General features: G+C 41.1%; 1 protein-coding gene across 2 annotated transcripts in view; it reads left to right on the plus strand.

Annotated features, from left to right (window-relative positions):
• LOC115776833 (potassium voltage-gated channel subfamily H member 1-like) overlaps positions 1-19,431 on the plus strand; it is a 138,476-nt gene extending 119,045 nt beyond the window's left edge. The window contains exons 10-12 of one of the 2 annotated variants that reach the window (XM_030724616.1): positions 8,644-8,840; positions 18,420-18,777; positions 18,835-19,431. In XM_030724616.1, the coding sequence (XP_030580476.1) occupies positions 8,644-8,840; positions 18,420-18,777; positions 18,835-19,265 (986 nt within the window). In that variant the 3' untranslated portion in view covers positions 19,266-19,431. Of the gene's footprint in view, positions 1-8,643; positions 8,841-18,419 lie in introns of both variants that reach the window. The other variant, XM_030724615.1, reaches the window with a different exon arrangement.
• Positions 19,432-20,167: the final 736 nt, after the last annotated feature.

Below are 20,167 nucleotides of genomic sequence, written 5' to 3' on the forward strand. Positions count from 1 at the left end.
TATAATACTGTAAATATGGTCATTAAATCACAGTATTTGTGTGAACCCGAATCCTGATAAAAAAAATAACACAAATACGAATCTAGACAGTTTGGACAAATGTTGGTGGATGGCGCAGTGTTGCCAGATTGGGCAGCTTGTGAACACATTGGGGTGGAATATTATATAGATATTTCTATATAATTATAAAATTATATAGATATATAATTTTACAATAAAAACTTCCTAAAAACCTACCAAATATGGTGAAAAGCAGCCAAAATTTTAACAAGTTACCCAAAGCTTGTATATTTAAATATATATCACACCTGGTGCTATTAACATGAGTTTCAGTGGAGGTTTTGTTGTGTTGGGCTGGCAACTGTCAGTCAGATCTGACAACCCTGGGGATGGGCGGTGGTGGTGGCGAATTGTGGCAGATGGAAAGGAAAAGGTCAAAGCCATCAGGTGCACAGTTTAGGAAAAAGAGAAAAGAAGAAGAGGAGAAACAAGCAAAGATAAAGGTAAGCAGAAGCTGTGTAATATTTCAGTTTCTTCCATGTTTTTTCAAATAAAAATTTAAAAGAAGGCCCTGTGACAGGCTGGCGACCTGTTCAGGGTGTACCCTGCCTCTCGCCCTATGACAGCTGGGATAGGCTCCAGCCCCCCCGCGACCCTGACCAGGATAAGCGGAAGCGAATGGATGGATGGATGGAAATTTAAAAGAAATTCTGAGTGTGCCTGTGATGGTGGGGGGACCTTCTGTTAAAGCCTGTCTGTCAGACCATGGCAGAAAGCTACATACACCACACAGCAGTCGCTCATTACCCCCCCAAGTGTAGTAGTGCGGCGATCGCTATTGTGTGTGTGTGTGTGTGTGTGTGTGTGTGTGGGGGGGGGGGGGGGGGGGGGCGGCGGGGATGCTCGCCCAGGGCGCCAAACAGGCTAGGACCGCCACTGCAGCTGAGCGTAGATGTAGAGGCAGACTGTTCCACAGCCTTGGTGCCACTGACTGAAAGGCTCTGTCCCCCCTAGTCTTTAGTCATGTGCGGGGAACAACTAACAAATTCTGAGCCTGCGAACGAAGACAGCGAGAAGCAGTATATTTTATGAGAAGCTGGGAAATATAATCTGGAGCCTGGCCATTTAATGCTCTGTATGTGAAAACGAGAATTTTAAATCGAATCCTAAAATCGATTGGGAGCCAATGTAAGGAACGTAAAATCGGAGTAATGTGAGCTTGCTTTCTAGAATTTGTTAATAATCTGGCTGCAGTGTTTTGTATTGCTTGGAGACGTGAAAGAGATGATTTGTCCAAGCCAGTAAACAGGGCATTGCAATAATCTAAACGCGAAGACACAAATATATGAATAATTTTTTCCAGATCAGCCTTGGACACCATATGTCGTAATTTAGAGATGTTTCTTAAATGAAAGAAGCAGGAACGAGACAGAGCTTTTACATGTGAGTCAAAGCTCAAAGAGGAATCAAATATTACTCCAAGATTATGGATGCTGGACTTAGCGGTAGGACAAAAAGAGGCAAGAGTCTGACTGACTTTTATATATAGTTCAGGAGGAGCTATAATCATAGTCTCAGTCTTATTGGCATTTAAAACAAGGTAATTACTGGAGAGCCACTCACTGATCCGGGTTAAACACTGGACTAGGGTGGACAACCTATCCAGCTGCTGGGGCTTAAAAGACATATACAGCTGAATATCATCAGCATATAAATGGTAAGAAATCACCTTAAAAGACTGAATGATGCCAGCTAAAGGGAGCATATAAAAAGAAAATAATAATGGACCCAGGACTGAACCCTGTGGGACCCCACAATTTAGGGAGGCAATGGTGGAAGTGAATTTGCTGGTCCTAACAGAGAATGTCCTATCAGATAAATAAGAAGAAAACCAGTCTAGTGCTGAGCCAGAGATACCAGCCAAAACCTTAAGCCTGTTTAGCAAAATGTTATGATCAATGGTATCAAAGGCTGCACTGAGATCAAGTAAAATGATGACAGAATAATTCCCTGCATCAGAAGCCATTAAAACATCATTATAGACTTTCAACAGAGCAGACTCAGTGGAGTACTGCTTTCGAAAGCCAAACTGAAAAGGATCGAGAATCTGTAAATTGGATAGAAAAGATCTAAATTGACTATCTACAATTTTCTCTAGTAATTTACTAACGAATGGCAGTTTAGAAATAGGTTGATAGTTGCCAATACAGCTAGTATCAAGGTTAGGCTTCTTTAATAGGGGAGTTACTTCAGCATGTTTAAAATAATGTGGAACATGACCTTGACTCAGTGAACTGTTTATGATTGATAACAATGAAGGACCAATAGTGGTGAAAGTCCCAAGCAGGACAGAAGGAGGTAAAATCTCAAAGGAGCATGATGAGGGTTTCATCTTGCCAATTACCGTAACTAAGTCATTCAGTGTGATAGGAGAAAATGAGTTAAAAGATTCAGGACACTGTTTATTTCCCCTTAAAAGGAGACACATTTTTAAGGAACATGCATTTGTGGGTTGAGCAGCAGAGTTGAGTATGTGCGTTGTGCCCATGAAAAACTGGCCAAATCTTGTCTGCCAATGCCAAACAGCTTATTCTGCTATTGTCACTTGTTTTGAGATTCTGGTACCCCAAGTGCTGACAATCAGGCTCATCATCATGTGAGCGGTGTCTCGTATCTCCACAGTCTGGGACTGAACTCTATTCTCCAAAATGACAATGCTTGCTCCCAAACAGGGTTTATAGGGGACTACCTTTAGAATTTGGGAGTGGAGAGCATGGCCTACCCGCAGTCCAGACCTCAACCCCATTGAACATTTGTGGGATCAGCTTGGGCATGTTCATACCACATTAACCAACACAATCATATTGGCTGACTTGCAACAAATGCTGATTCAAGAATGGATGTCATCCCACAGCAATATGTGACCAAGCTGGTGACCATCTTGAGGAGAAGGTGCCAGGCTGTTGTAGATGTATATGGTTTTTTTCACATGCTACTGAGGCTTTTGTTTGTTAAATGAATACATTTTTAAATTGTCAATATATCTGGATTCTTCAGACTCAAAAATCCAATCCAATAAACAACACCAAAGTAGAAGAGTGGGGCGCATACCTCGCCTGTTAAAGAATCCTTTCACAAATTCCTGGATCTGTGGATTGTGATCTGGATCAATACCAAAATGTAATCAATTGTTGTACCACACCCAACAACTCCACAAATTTTCATTGAAATCTGTTCATTATCCTAGTTCTGGAGTTATCTTGCTGACAGGCAAATATGACCAAAAACATAACCTCCGTCCACCTATAAGGCAAGGTAGCAAGAGTCAATAGTAGAATAAGCTGTTTGGCATTGGCAGAGAAGATTTGGCAAGTTTTTATGGGCATGAATGCCTGCAAACCTCAATGAACTGAAGCAACATTGTAAAGATATGTTTTTGTTTATGTTTTCTGTGCTAAGTTTTTATCTATGTGCAGCTGAAAGAGAGATAAGAGAACAGCTGAAAGTATTATACTTTATCTCCTGAAAGCATTAACGTGCTACGTTAGCATAAACAATACACCTACTATGTAGCTAATGTCATATAATCTGCTAAAATTCACAAATATTGTTTTTGCAGGCATGTTTTACGACCAATATCTACATTTTAGAATGAAATAAAGCAACCTCTAGCAGTCGTAGACCAAAGTGCATGTGAATAAGGTGTTTGGTGTTCTCCAGCAAATCCTAAAAAAATACATAAATATGGATTTCCTCAGATTTCTGAAAAGTCTATGCAGACTAAATGGCATTAGATGAAACCAGAAAAGTTAAAACAATGAATAAAGTATTCTTTATTTTTTTCATATATAATGCTTTACTTGAGTGCTTGATTGCTCAAAGTGCTTTATGCAACATTCCTTATTACAAGCACTTCAGTATTTTGCCCTGGGATACTTTCGCATGCCAACTGGAATAGCCTGGGATTGAACCATCAAAGTTGAGCTACAGCAACATTATCCATGGGCATGACCACATGCCACGCAAAGCCACAGGTAGGTGTGCTCATTTGTACATTTGTAAATGTACATATAGGTTATAATTCAGGGCCTGCCGAAATGACAGATACTTACATTTGGATTGGAGGAGATGTAATCTATTTAACTTCCATCCATCCATCCAGCCATCCATCCATTTTCTTCTGCTTATACTTCCTTGTCATTATAGGCAGCACTATTGCCTTCCGTTTTTTTTTTTTTTTTTTTTTTTTTTATTTACCACTTCTAAGCAGCATAACTCATAGTGAATTTGCATAATTGCAGAGATCTTGAATGGGTCTTATGGCACTGAAAAAATATATTCTGATGGCACACCCTGCTGGCCAAACCAAGAAATCATTACCTCACCTACTGATAGATGGAAAGATGTTATGTTTTCGGTCATGTTTGTCTGATTGTCTATTAGGAGGATAACTCAGAAAATTATGAACTAATTTTGATGAAAATTTCTGGACTTGTTGCAGGTTGTGCAAGAAACAATTCATTAAATCTTGGTTGTTCTCCAGATCACTATCTGGATCCAGGATTTTGTAAAAAGATTCTTTACCAATGCAAGATATACCACATATACCACATATATGGGGTGGCTGTAGCTCAGTAGGTAGAGCAGGTCACCTACTGATCAGAAGGTCAGCGGTTCGATTCCTGGCTACTCCAGGCTACATGCCAATGTATCCTTGGGCAAGATACTTAACCCCAAGTTAATCTCCGACCGTCCCGTCGGAGTATGAATGTGTGTGAATGATAGTTAATTAAAAAGCACTTAGCTTAGCAAACATGGAAGTGCTTGTATGAATGGGAGTGCATGGGTAAATGTAAACATGTTGTAATAGCGCTTTGAGTGCTCATACTGAGTAGAAAAGCGCTATATAAGAGCTAGTCCATTTACCATTTATGTCTAATCTTATGAGGAAAAGTCACAATCCTCTAAAAAGAATTAGGATGCAATATAAGTTTTTTCATGATCAAAATTATGGGGTAAAAATAAATTCATTCCTGGAGAGTAAGAAATAAAGCCAGTGACTTCCAACTAACATCAAAACAAAATATAGCTGAACCTGATGCAGTGTGACAACACTGGGCTGTATCTATATTGGCACCTAGAAAATTTGGGGTGGGTGAGGTATGTGCTCTACTGAGTACCCTTCTAGTTTTTCTTGGCCACTGGCCTTTTTTGGATGTCACTTGATTTGGTAAAATAAGAAAAATGTGGCCAATCCAGTTAAAAAGGAATAAAGCCATTCATTTATCATTTTTTGTAGTCTGAAATTTTGCAATTATAGGTACAATGCTATTGCATTTGTCATATTGACAACTTACACAGATATCGATAGGAGAATTATGTAAATATTTATTATATAGCTTGTAATTACTATTAGGATTTTAGAGATTTGAGAATATAACATGTCTGATTTTCAAACCTCATCTCTTTCTTCCAGCAGTTAAGTTACTTTGGCAGTTGGGGAGCCTAGCTGCTTATGGCCCAGCTGCTATCTTGGTTTGGTTCCCCGAATGTGTCTTTTCATCTTTCTTGTGACTAAGTTGTTGAGAGGAAATAAGTGGAGGTGACTGCACCTCAGTGACCTATTCCTGTCTTTAGATATCTGGTTTTACTTTCAGATGGTCTCAGAAAAAGCTGTGCTATCAGCAGACTGTATCATCTTCAGTTCTTCTCCTGATAAATATTTAGATTTCACACTGAAATACACTGAGATGTACAGCATTGCCTCTGTAGTTTCACATCACATTAGACCCTAAATTTAAGCTGATCTGTTCACCCCAGCTGAGCTTCCTCTTTTCATACAGATATTTTCTCAGAGTAATGGCTGTCAGCCTCAAAACCACACCTTGATGTTTTTTCACTGCAGTGCTATGTTGCTTCATCATTTTGACCTATTGATGTATTGACATTTATTTTGTCTTCATCAGAGGGGTCAGAGGTATTGCTTAGTGGAAGAATCAAAATGTGACTCGAAACGTGAATCATAGAGTCCTAGAAAATTGAAAAATTCTGTCTCTCTCAATCTCTCTTTCTATCTCTGACCTAACAAGATGGCACCAGTGTGTACGGCACACACTTCACTTTGCTTGTGTTTTTGTTGTTCCTGTGTGTCATACAAAATGTCAAGTCGCTACTAGTGTATGATCGTCAAACACTACTGAAGCTTTGTTGGTTTTCTGTAAAACTCGGACAGTACCAGCAGGAAAGACAAGATTTTTTGCCCCCGCTCTTTCAGGAATACCGGCTTTTCTCTACTGACCTCCAGGCCCACCTCACTCGAGGAAGCGTCACGGCCATTGGGGTAAGCGCGGTGGGCGACTGGTGAAGCTAAAGGTCTATTTGGTCCCCTCTTCCAGAGCTTTCCTAGCCCAAAATGAACTGGCTCCTTTTTTTTTTTTTTTGCTTCATGGTGCTCTCTGCACCCTGTCAACTCCTGGCCTGTGTTGGCCCGGATCAGCCTATTCCACCCCCGCGTTCATACCCACTACACCTGCGCTGGTGAGGAATGAACTTCCAGGATGTACAGCCTTTGGCACATGCTTCCCTTACTTCTGCTGTCTCCTGCAGTCTTGTATTACAGCTTTGAATTGAGTCTTTTTGAATATATGAGTTGGGTCACTCTCGTCTTTTCACTGATGACTGTCAAGTATATTTTCCACTGAAACACACTGGTTTGTGCTCTATCCAGCCTCTCCTCGACTGCCTTATGGACATGAAAAAAAAAAAAAAAAAAAAAAAGACAGAAATTTTGTTGATTAGACCCAGTGGCACCAGCAGTACCCCCTATGTTGACCTTTCCTCTCTGGCCCCATATGAGAAATCCATTATCACTAATTTAGGGGTGAAGATGGACCCAACTTTAAGGCTTGATACTCAGGTGAACACAGTGGTGAAATCCTGAGGGAACTGTCAAGCCTCTTCTTTCAAATGGTAATTCTGAAATTGTAATACATGCTTTGTTTTTGATTACTGCAATGCTCTTTTGACTGGAATTAGCCAGGCCTCCGCTGGTCGCCTACAGCTGGTGCAAAATGCTGCTGATGTCAGACAAGCTCCTTCACTTGCCGTTTTTAAATCTCTTTTAAAAGGACATTTTTACTTCCTGGCTAGTGTGAGACTCTGACTGTAATTTTAGGACACTTTCTTGTAGTTTCTTAATTTATCTATTTATTTATTTAACTCTTACACCTTTGTTTCTATATCTCATTGCCTTCTAGCCTGTGTTGGTCTTTTATGTTTGATGTTATTGTACAGCACTTTGGTCAGCCCTGTTGTTGTTTTTAAAAGTGCTTCATAAATAATGTGATATGATATGACATAAGGGGTATGATCCTTAGAACTAGCCTGTGAATTACAGTGTTTTTAAGTGTTTTTAAGTTTGTCTGTATTAAAATAATGAAGTCAAAGTGGTAGTTGTTTAGTACACCCTTTACTTCATTTTGAAAAAGAACTGCAAAAGGCTAAAGAAAATCAAGCAAATTTAAATCTTGTCATTTAAGAAGTACTAGTCAGTTCACTGAAATACAGGCGGTCATCTTGGCTAGAAAACAAATAACTGGTAATGTTAAATAATTAGTAATGTTAAATTCCAACGAGTCAGTTCATGAATGAAAACATTTTGTGTGTGTGTGTGTGTGTGTGTGTGTGTGTGTGTGTGTGTGTGTGTGTGTGTGTGTGTGTGTATACCTTTTCATGCAGTCTTGTAATTTTTGATTAAATTATGCTGCAAAGAAACTATAACTAGTAATTTCCTTGCTAATGTTTCCCACGACTGTATTTTAGTTGTTATTGTTGTTACTGTACTTTCTGTTGACTCACACATTTAGACATTCATATCAGCAGAATATTGTGTTTTTGTTCATGTATAAAGTGTTTTTTTAATTCATGTGTTCTAAACATGGATTTTTCCAAATGTAACTTAATAAACGTCTTCCATATTGCATAACCCGCTTCAAAGCTCCAAAATTCAGCTTGAAACAGTATATCACGACAGTTTGGCCACGTTCAAACTGCAGCCTGAAGTGATCCATTCTGATTTTTTGTGAGATCAGATTTTTTTTTTTTTTTTTTCGTGGTCGTTCACATTTCCAAATATATGCAAGTTGTATGTGATCTGTATATGAACTGCAAACAACCTACAAGTGTCCCACATGCTCCGTAGAGAACGCAATAACGTCACACCTAGCAAGCGTGCTCAGTGTTTGTGGAAGTAAGTTTGTTTTTCTTCCCATTTACACGTAGCAGGATGCAGAATACTGACGTTTGACGAGTATCAATGACGCGCAGGTCGCATAAATGCGACCTGACCGTACAGACACAGGTCACATTTGAAAAGATCGGATACGTATTGGATTTAGGACCACATATCCAAGTGGCCTGGGTCGCATTTGAAAAAAAATCGGATGTGTGTTTTGATCAGACTGTCATAGACAGATCATACAGGTCGCATATGGGCAAAAAAAATCAGATTTGGGTCACTTCAGGCTGCAGTGTGAATGTAGCCTTTGTTAAAAATATTAAAAATTTTAACCAGACCAACATCAGCTATAGTTGCATAGAAGGTCTGACTCATCCAGGAGGTAACTCTGTGTGTTTGTTTTGCAGGTAAAGGTGATGTGTTTGGTGATGTGTTCTGGAAAGAGATGACGCTGGCTCAGTCTTGTGCTAATGTCCGAGCACTGACCTACTGTGACCTCCACATAATCAAAAGAGATGCACTGCAGAAAGTCCTGGAGTTTTACGCCAACTTTGCAAACCATTTTGCCAGAAACCTGGTTCTTACTTACAATCTAAGGAAGAGGGTGAGTTAGCTTTAATGATATATATTTAGTACCTATTGCTTTCATATGAAGTCATGTCAACAAAGGTTTTCACAGGACTCTATACAGTCCTATGAAAAACTAAGTATTCCCTGTGATTCAGTAGCTTATACAAATACCTCTAGGAGCAATAACTTGAAGTACGGTATTTTTCGGACTATACGTCGCTCTGGAGTATAGGTCGCACCAGCCAAAAAAATGCATAATAAAGAAGAAAAAAACATATATAGGTCGCACTGGACTATAAGTCGCACTTTTTTTTGGGGGGGGGGGGGGGGTGTTGATAGAATCCGAGACCCAGAGCAGAAATTCCATCTTGAACAGCAATTTAAAATAATAATGGATTAAAGAACAGGACGAACACGGTTACACCTACGTTATGCTAACGTAGCACATTCAGATACATGACGCACAACGAACACGTGTTCGGTATGTTAACGTAACATTAAGTTATTCAGATAACCATAGCATAAAGAACATACTAACAAGTTAACCAAACCATCAATCCATTGAATTCTTCATCCTCGGTGTCACTTCTAAACAATTCCGTACACTCCGTAGACGAAGCGCCGCTTCCTCTTCTGTGTCGCGTTAGTCAGACTCGTCGTCAGCTGCAGTTCCAATTATTCCAGCCTTTCTGAATCCCAACAGGATGGTTTGTCACTGAAGCCCATGTTTTCTTGATCCATCCAATGACTTCCAGGAAAGTTGGGTGGCGCATTCTCCCAGTTGCCGTTAAGCTGTGCTCTCCATCCATCATCCACTGCGCCCACAGGTTACGCAAGACTGCCTTAAAGCTGCAGTTCACGGAGATGTCAAGTGGCTGGAGTATTTTGGTTCATGTGTTATAAATGTCACATATACGTCGCTCCGGAGTATAGGTCGCACCCCCAGCCAAACTATGAAAAAAAGTGCGACTTATACTCCGGAAAATACGGTAATCAGTTTCTGTATGACTTTAGAACTCACATTTTTGTGTAGGAACTTTGGCATATTCTTCTCTACAATGTTGCTTCAGTTCATTGAGATTTGCAGGCATTCGTTTATGCACAACTCTCTCAAGGTCCTGCCACTGCATTGGAATGATGATGAGGTCTGGACATTAACTGGGCCATCAGCAACACCTTAATTCTTTTGTCATTCTGTTGTTGCTGGAAGTCTTGGGATCATTGTCCTGTTGCTAGACCCAATGTGGCCAAATTTTGGCCAAGCTTTATCTGTTGGATAAATCTCGTAACATTTATCTCTAGAATACTTTTGACTATAGAGAAGATGCTCAGTGACTGCAAAGTGCCCAGGTTCTGTTATTGAAATCCCAGACCAAATCACTGCTCCACCACTGTGCTTGACAGTTGGTATGAGGGGTTTGTGTTAATATCTTGTGTTTGGTTTTTACCAAATGTGGTGTGCATTATGGCCAAACATCTTGACTTTGGTGTCATCTGTCTAAAGGATATTGTTCCAGGAGTCTGGACAAATGCCACTTTGCACTTTATTTTGGGTTTTTTTTTTTTTTTTTTTTTTTTTTTTTTTTTAAGAGAGCAGAGGATTTCTTTTAGCAACCCTTTCAAAAACAAAAAAACTTTTTTAAATGATTGTACTGCCATGAACTCGAACATTTAGTATGCTAGGCCTGTAAAGTCTGAGTTGCAGCTCTTGGGGTTTTACAATTTCTCTGATTGCATGGTCTGAATTTGCTGGAGTGTCCACTTCTTAACGGACACCTAAATGATCTAGACCAGCAAACTGCCAAAGCTGCTTTTATATTAATAATCACACTTGCTAAATATCAGTTAATCAAGTGCATTTGATTAGCAGCACCTGGCTGCTACTTACCCTTATAATTCATATGGAAGCAGTAAAGGTGTACTTAGTATTTTACAACAGTGTCCTGCAGAAATTTTCATTTTTGCATGAATGTATCCTAGTCATTATTTTTAACCTGCTCTGTGTATTAAGAGTTCAGTTATAGACAAAAGTTTCTGATGAAAGATTCCTTGCATGAAAGACTGTTAAGAATATTATTGTGACTCAGCAGAATACCAAATGCTTTTAAAAGACAAAACAGCATGAAAAATGCAGCGTTATTGTGTGGAGCTGAGTGTGTGTGAGACGTGTGATCTGAGATCATGTTGCAGTTGGCTGCTGAGTTCGGTCTGTTGTCATCTCAAGACTGCTTTGTTCTCACCTCCTCCACAGAGCAGGTGTGACTGTCAGTAAAGCTAAAAGTGCGGAGGTGGGTGATGATTGCTGTGTTCACGCCTCAGTTACTGCTACCTTTCAAACTCATTCAGTTTCACCCATAAATATAGTTTATTTAGACCAGCATGAGCACAAACCTTTAACCAGGCCTACAAATTAATATTTTGATGCTTTAAACACAAACCAACCACACCATTCTTTGAACATCCTCTATAAGTGTGTTTGAATACACTATACTGCCAAAAGTATTGGCTTATGGGCTTTCACAGGCACATGAACTGGAGTGACATCCCATTATTAGTAGTTTACTATGTCAGCCCTTTACAGCTGTAACAGCTTAAACGCTTCTGGGAAGCCTTTCCACAAGGCTCAGGAGTGTGTTTGTGGGAATTCTTGACCATTCTTCCTGAAGCACATTTGTGAGAGCAGACACTGATGTTGGACAAGAAGGCCTGGCTCACAGTGTCCACTTTAATTTGACCCAAAAGGTGTTCTGTCAGGTTAAGGTCAAGCCAGTTAAGTTCTTCCCAACCAACCTCGCTCATCGATGTCTTCATGGAGCTTGCTTTGTGCAGTTATACAGTCATGTTACAACAGGAAGGCCACATCCCCAAACTGTTCCCACAAACTTGGGAGCATGAAATTGTCTAAAATATCTTGGTATACTGAAGTATTAAGAGACATGTATCGTTCTCCCGGCAACTACCAAAACCAGACTTGCCATCGGCTTGCCAGGTGGAAAAACATCACTCCAATGATCATGTCTCCACTGCTCTTGAGTCTAGTGGCAGCATGCTTTACACCACTGCACTTTGCATCATGCTTGGTGATGTAAGGCTTGGATGCAGCAGCCCGGCCATCGAAACCCATTCCATATTAAACTCTATATGCACTATTCTTGAGGTACTATGAAGGCCATGTGAAGTTTGGAGGTCTGTAGAGATTGTTGACCTCTGGCGACTTTGCACCTCAGTATCTACTGACCCATCAAGTGGCTTACCACTTGATGTTGTTTCAAGTCACTTACATCCATCCATCCATCCATCTTCTTCTGCTTATCTTCTTCAGGGTTGCAGGATTTGTTATAATCCCACTAACAGTTGACTGTGGAATATTTAGTGGTGAGGAAAATTCAGGACCGGACATGTTGCATAGGTGGCACACTATCACGGTACCACGCTAGAATTCACAGAGCTCCTGAGAGCAATCTATTTTTTCACAAACGTTTGTTGAAGCTGTGTACCTAGGCTTTTGATTTCATACACCTGTGGCCATGGAAATGATTGGAACACCTGAGTTTAACTATTTGGATGGGTGACATACTTTTGGCAATATAGTGTTAAGTCGTGGTTTTTGTTTTATTTTTTAATTTATGAAGGAAGACATTTAAATCACTTTAGTTCAAAATTAAAAGTTTTTTTTAAGCATGTCATGTCTGGCAGATCTTGCAAGCAGAACTGTGAGATCTATCTATCTATCTATCTATCTATCTATCTATCTATCTATCTATCTATCTATCTATCTATCTATCTATCTATCTATCTATCTATCTATCTATCTATATAGATAGATATAATGTATTAAAATATAATGTAAAACATTTAATATATTAAAGAATCAGAAGATGTCACATCTACATGGGCACTCTTGGTTCAAGAAATCACAGACCATAAAAGCACCTGGCTGTGACTCCCCTCCCAAGAAGAGTGCAAAAATCCTAAGCTAAACATAACACTTTATACTACCACTATCTACACTGACAGGTAAACAGGTTGTTTATGAAGGAAGACACCTGAAACACTTTAATTAAAAAAGTAAGACATTTAATATATTAAAGAATCAGAAAAAATACACACATGCATGTGTGCTGTCTCTCTCTGAGCCCATTTTCCTGTCTAACCAAAACATTTTTATACTGTCAGCCTCTTATCTATACATAAACAATCTCTGGATGCTACGAGTAGACCTTCTTCACTCAGTCTTGTTCAAGCTGGTTTTCATGACTCAGATTCCTCAGCTGTGGAGTCATAAAGCACATCATCTTCCTGATGTTTTAATTTGTCATAGAGAAATCTTGTTCAGATTAATGACAGAACCTGGTGATGTTGGTGATGTTTTAATTGTATGTTCTGTGGCCAGTCTTCAAGATAAGATGCACTGAAACAGAGAAGTAGTACTTTCTGATCTGTTGCTCTATTTGCTTCAGCCACTACTTATTCACTAATTTCCAGCAGTTTACTTTTAATCATTGTCATTTTATTCATTGAGTTAAAAATAAAACCCAACAATAATGTGTGGAAAGGAAGGAAATCTTCTGATACAATAATAATTTGTATTTATCATGTTCTGTCATGGTCCTGGGCCCAACATTTTGTGTTTTTGCTTTATTTTCAATGAGTCCTGTTCCCAGCTTGTTTTCCTTCTCAGTTCCTGTCTTGTTCTTTATTGTTACATTTTGATTTCCTGGTTCCTTTTGTCCCTGTCTTCCCTGCGTCTGTGTCTTTGTGTCTGTTTTGTCTTTTTGTCATGTCCCTGTCCTCCTATGTTTTCGTATCGAGTTTTATTCCCAGTGTTGTGTCTAGTCTGTGTCTGTCCCGTGCCTTGGTCCCTGTTTAGTTTCCTCTGTGTGCTAGTCCCCTGTGTTAAGTCTGCGTGTACCTTGTTAGGTGTTTCCTGTTTTGTTTTGACAGTCTTGTGTTCGCTGTACTTTGTGTGTAGTTTTGGGGTGGCTGTAGCTCAGGAGGTCGAGCAGGTCACCTACTGATCGGAAGGTCGGTGGCTCAATTCCTGGCTACTTTATGCTGCATGCCAATGTATCCTTGGGCAAGATACCTAAACCCAAGTTTCTCTCCGATGGAACCGTTGGACTGTGAATGTGTGTGAATGTTAGATAATAAAAGCACTTAGCTTAGTTAATCAAGGAAGTGCTTGTATGAATGGGGTAAATGTAAACATGTTGTATAAGCGCTTTGAGTGCTCAGATAGAATAGAAAAGCGCTATATAAGAACTAGTCCATTTACCATTTTTGCTTCCCATGTGTTATTATATTCATTTGTTCCACCTGTTGTGCCCTGCTGTTTCCTCTTCTCCTAATTACATGATGTATATTTAAGCCCTGTTCATTGTTGCGTCATCGTCACTTTTCCCGGTTGTGTGACTCCCTCTTATCTGGTCCTTAAGTTTAGTTCTGGCTTCTATCATCCCCGTTTATTTTGCACCAGTTGTTTTATTTTCAGTAAACCTCATTTAAGTTAGTTCACTGTGTTGTGTCCTGCATTTGGGGTCTGCCCTTGCCTGCGTGCCACAGCAACCATGACAGAACAACACAACCATTACACAGACCTTGCGGACTCAAATCTGTGAGCAGCAGCGAGCAGCTATTTGTTATGCGAGAGAGAAGTGGGAAAAGGGGGGTGGAATTTGTGGCTCTCCCCGGTTCCCGAGATGCCTCCTCAGGACACACATCTCACCCTGGGAGGTCCCGGCTGTGGAGAGGGACCCCAGTGTCAGCACTTGTCATGGTCTCCTCCTCTGCAGCCACAGCCTCACTCGCCAGCCTCGAAACATGAGAGCCGCACTGTGTGACAGCCGCTCAGCTGCCGCTCAGCTGCCGCCTGAGCCTCTGGGCATTAAGCTTGGTGGCTTCACCAGACTCTCCACCTCCTGCCTCATTACTCCCCTTTCACTACCTGCACCGGGGGTACGGAGACATAGCTCTCGGCACCGTAGGAGGGAAATGGAACCGGCAAGCCATGCCGTGACGCAGGCATCTGCCACTGTGAGTTCACAGCCTTGTGGTGCTAGCTTTCATTCTGTGGAAAATGCATCATATATTCAAAGTTTTGATTCACATTCCCCCACTGCCTGCTCACGGGAAGCTATGGACATTAAGACTATGAACCCTGTTTCTGAACCTGCCCCTGAGGATTTCCCTTCTCTCCATGCCTCTCCGCCACTGTCATCGTTATAGACCTAAACTTCGCATAAACTTCAGCCCCGATTCTTTGTCTGCCCCATCTGAGTCAGCTAGTTTTTTCCCTGTGGAAGACCCACAGCAGCTTCCCCGCAGTAGTCAGTGCCCCTAGTGTCAGCTGCAGCAGCTTCCCCCCAGGCAGCTCCCCAGTCAGAGCCCCAGTCTCTCATGTCAGAGCCCCAGTCACCACCTCAGTCAGCTGCACCAGCTTCCCTGTCACCAGCATCATCAGCTTCCTCGCCCCTGTCACCATCTACGTCATCTTCAGCACCAATCAAGCAATCCCCAAAGCAGCCCCAGGTGTCCAGGAAGACAGCCGTGCACCCTGCACCGCAGCCTCAGCCTGCACACCTGGGGCCTCACCCAGAAGGTCCCGTTTTGCCCGAGGGTCCCGCTCAGCCCGAGCCTTCTGTCCTGTCTCGCCACTGCCACTGGGAGCTCGGTCGGTCTCCTGATCTGCTTCAATGCCAGAGGAGGAAGGAGAGACAGCCTAGATGGAGCTTCCATGACCAAAGGGCAAAAGCCCCAGAAAGCCAGGGGCCATGAGTGTCCCACCCCCAATAGGCTGGCTCCCTGGCCCTGGGCATCAAGAACCACCCAACACCTGGCAGATCATCCTCTAATGCTGAAGAGGAACAAAACACCCCCAGGCAACAACCCCTGTCTGTGAGTCCAAGAGCAAACGCTGGGACTCACAGACACCCCATTCCAGGGAGGCTGCAACAATCAGTGGGGAGGGGTAAATGGACTAGTTCTAATATAGCGCTTTTCTACTCAGTCTGAGCACTCAAAGCACTTATACGACATGTTTACATTTACCCATTCACACACATTCATACAAGCACTTCCATGATTAACTAAGCGAAGTGCTTTTTTTATTATCTAACATTCACGCTCCAATGCTTGCACCAGAGAACAATTTGGGGTGAAGTATTTGCCAAAGGATATATTTGCATGCAGCCTGGAGTAGCCAGGAATCAAACCGCTGACCTTCAGATCGATAGGTGACCCGCTCTGTCTCCTGACCTACAGCCACCCACGAGGTAATTCCCACCCTCCATAACCATGTCCCACAGGGGCTCATTAAGCCTCAGGCCCAGGACCAACTGTACACACGCACATACCAAAGCACCCAGGGTTATACACGCAAACACAAATATATGCCAGTCTCTCCCACACACACACACACACACACACACACCTACCTTACATGGACATGAACTGTGGGCGAGCAGGTACCAGCACCAAGATAGCGGCAACCCAGGAAAGACCTTGCCCCGAACCATTAGCCAGTCCCCACCACACTGAGGCGCAGGAAACTAGGGTGTGGGAAGCCCCGCCCATCCCCTCCTCCCACTCAACGTGCTAATAAACCTTCTTGGAAAATCCCGGTCTCAGTGGGGTTTTGTTGATTTTGATTCTTTCAGGGACCATTAATCACATAAATGGAAAAAAGATGGAATTTAGCTATCAACTAATTTCCATCTGTGGTGCTTGGGCAAATTAGTAAAAATAAAAATGAAATAGAATAGAATAAAACACAGATTAGGTCAATCAGCAGATCACAAATACACATACTCACATAAAAAGAAACTTAATAACAAAGATAAACAAGAAAAATATAAACAAAATTCCATATAACACAAGACAAATTAAAGCACACAAGACTCAATACTCAAAATCCACTTTTTTTCAGATCATGAGACAAGATATGGATATCTGTAGACATTTTCAAATCTTTAGGAATTATTCTAGGCTTTAATTGCTTTAAAGGAGAAAGCTCCATCCATCCGTGTCCAGGAGGAGGCCCTGGGGAGAACCCAGGACAAACTGGAGTGCTTATATCTCTCAGCTGACCTGGGAATGTCTCAGCGTTCCCCCAGTTAAGATGGAGGAGGTAGCTAGGGAGAGGGAGGTCTGGGTTTCTTTCCTTGGGCTAATGCCCTGCGACCCGGCACCGGATAAGTGGAAGAAAATGGATAGATGGATGGATGGATTTTTAACATTTTCCAGATGTTTGATGTTTACCTTTTAATCTCTACTCCTCTCTTATTCCAAGTCCAACAAAATGCTTCAGGCACTTTTTTTTTTCAATTTTTCAAATTTTTAAAACTTTTTGACATTTTGAAGATAAACAGTATTTTCAAGTTTAACTTCAGTAATTACTTCTGCCTTATTTATTTTGGGCAAATCCATATAAAATGCTGCATACTAATTTCTGTGTTTTTTTTTTTTTTTTTCATTTTCAAGACATTTTCAAGAAATACTAGATAGTTGATGCTTAACTTCAGTCTCTACACCTCGCTTATTTTGTTGGCCAATTCTTCTGACTATTTATTAGGCAAAGGGTTAACAGGGCCCCACCCTGGTTTGCCGCTGAGGTGTGACTGCAGTTGCAGTGCTTTGTGTAGCACCAAAAAACGAAGTAGGGATCTGCTCCCCGTGAATGGCGGATGCTCGGTGTGATTTGACCGCCGTCACACTGTTCCAGGTCAAATTTATATTTTTTCTGCACACTTTACAAAATACCTCTCGATCATCATGGGTCATCGAGCCAAAGTTGTGAAAACGTACATTTTTCCATGACGAGGCGCAAAATGACTCACTAGTGTCAACATATTAGGCAGCTGCAACACCGCGCATGCGCACAGCAGATCAGACAGCAGAACCAATCGAGTCTATCAATGTCAGCTCAGGTCCTGCTGAGTAGTTATATTTTTATACAGATTTTATAGTTTATAGTTATAGTTACTTTTTAAATGCCTTAATTTGAGCTCATTTAATTTACTACCTTTTACTACCTCGTGGAAAACCTGTTGATACTTTGATTATTATTCCTGATTGTTATTCTCTGACTGATAAAATCAGGTTACATCGCAGGTTCAGAGTGGTTTCCGTAGCCGCCTTGTGAAGTGGACTTTGATGGTGGTTTTTTCCTGACTGAGAAGTGCACGTGTTCTCATCATCCACAACAATACAATCGCTTCTATCTTTGCTATCATACTCAAAGAAACTCCATATGGGACTCGGCCGCTTTCTTGGCCATTACTTTTCGGACCACGCATGCAATTTCATTTTTGTTAACTATAATAACCCTGCACCCAATATATCCTCAATACAAAGAGCAGACCAAGAACACATTTGGGCATTTTGCGGGTACTTGACTTGATTTTGAATTGTACAAAGTGTACTTTGAATTGGAACCATACTTGAGCTGCGAAGTTTACGTGAAGAGAAGGACACACAAGTATGTATATTAAAAAACAGTGCAGGCCTCTGCTCTGTCAGGACCAGTTTATCTAAAAACTAGTTTAGTATGACATCTTCTGTTTCGTAGTGGTTTAAAATCCATGCCTCTCTTTTTGGTTTTCTGTCTTTTGAGCAGATCATCTTCCGGAAGATCAGCGATGTGAAACGCGAAGAGGAAGAGATGCTGAAAAGGAAGAATGAGGCTCCACTCAACCTCCCTCCAGACCACCCAGTCCGACGTCTCTTCCAGCGTTTCCGGCAGCAGAAAGAGGCCCGTCTCGCTGCGGAGCGGGGTAGTCAGGCCACTGGCGATGTTGAGAAAGGTGGTGTTCTCCTGGAGCCAGCCAGAAGTCCAGAGATCCTTGCCTCCACCAGTATTGTCATAGTGACTGAGAACCAAGCTACACCCACCACTTCCTCTGCATCCTCTTCATCCAGGTCATCCAGCCGAGTCATGCTTCATGTTCCCATTACCCAAAATGGCAACCTAACTGGTTGCAAATCTGCAGAACCATCCAAAGCTAAAGGCTGGGAACGTTTCAAGGAGTCAGTCATTAAAGCTGAATCCTGGAGGAGTGTGTCCAAGGCTGAATCCATGGAAACGTTGCCTGATAGAACTAAATCTCATGATGAGATGTCACTCAAGAAAACGGATTCATATGACAGTGGCATCACAAAGAGTGATCTCCGCTTAGATGATGTCAGTGGTGCCAGAACACCACAGGAGAATAGTCCTGTCCAGTCTGATGAAAAAAATTTTTTTTGTCCAATACCAGAGCAGAGTGTGCAAGCCTCTTTCCTCGAGCTCAAACAAGAATTAAGAGGAGACATCAGATCTCTGAAAAATCGCATGGCAGTGCTGGAGACGCAGCTCGCAGAGGTCCTGCGACTTCTTAAATCTAGGAAATCATCTGGGTCCTTTTTTGAGATCTCTCGGCCACCCTCCCCCGACTCTGATAAAGAGTCAGGGGAGTTAAACTAGATGGCTGATAATCTTACACATACCAATAAAAATGGTAGTGCTTGATGATGATAACATACAGACAGCAAAAGCACCTTTTGTGTTTGCAACATTACTCCTCTGTTTTTGAGGTCACAGACTGAGCCTGGAATAAAACAAATCATGACAGTCACTATGGCGCCTTCAGTCATCATAAGGTTTCATATCTCATAATATTGGCAATAATAAAGATGGCTTTAATGTTTTTGTCTCAAAAAGGACTTTGGCATTGTGATGAAGTATATTTGTTTATTTTGAGGTTTTGCTCTTGTGAAGTGTGAACCAAGATAGCTTGCTCAGTAATATTAGCAGCATTTTACGGTCATTACCAAAAAAAAAAAAAAAAACTTTATTCAGACTAAACACTGTGCAGATGGACTTGAGTGGGAAGTCTTTGATGTTTGGAATCAGTAGTTTTTTGTCCATAATTAATGCAAAACATTTTGATACAAAAGGAAAATGATGCCCTAAATGCATTTCTGAAGTTAATATTGAATTTCTTCACATAGCTACATGTTTAAATGGTTCCTTTGAATTTTTTTGTTTTGATTGGGTATATAAAATTGCATGTTTCTGTGTGTATATGCTCTCTTTGGAGGCTCTTAAACAACAGTTATTTAGTCAGTTTGCTTAAATGACACACATATGAGATCTTAATTCAGATATCAATGGTTGTGTCTGACTTTAATTAAAATAAATATACAGTATGTTTTAACCTTCAGTACATTTATTCTTCATTTATACTTTGAAGAAATGTTTAGTGATTATGACATGATAAAGAAAATCTAAGCTATTCAAGAGACCCCCATTCTCACCCATTAATAACCTGGATATGTGCTTTGTATGTATCACAAGATTGTACATTATTAAAATGTGATTTGACT

This window comes from Archocentrus centrarchus, unplaced genomic scaffold, assembly GCF_007364275.1.
Source record: "Archocentrus centrarchus isolate MPI-CPG fArcCen1 unplaced genomic scaffold, fArcCen1 scaffold_38_ctg1, whole genome shotgun sequence".
NCBI classification, from domain to species: domain Eukaryota; kingdom Metazoa; phylum Chordata; class Actinopteri; order Cichliformes; family Cichlidae; genus Archocentrus; species Archocentrus centrarchus.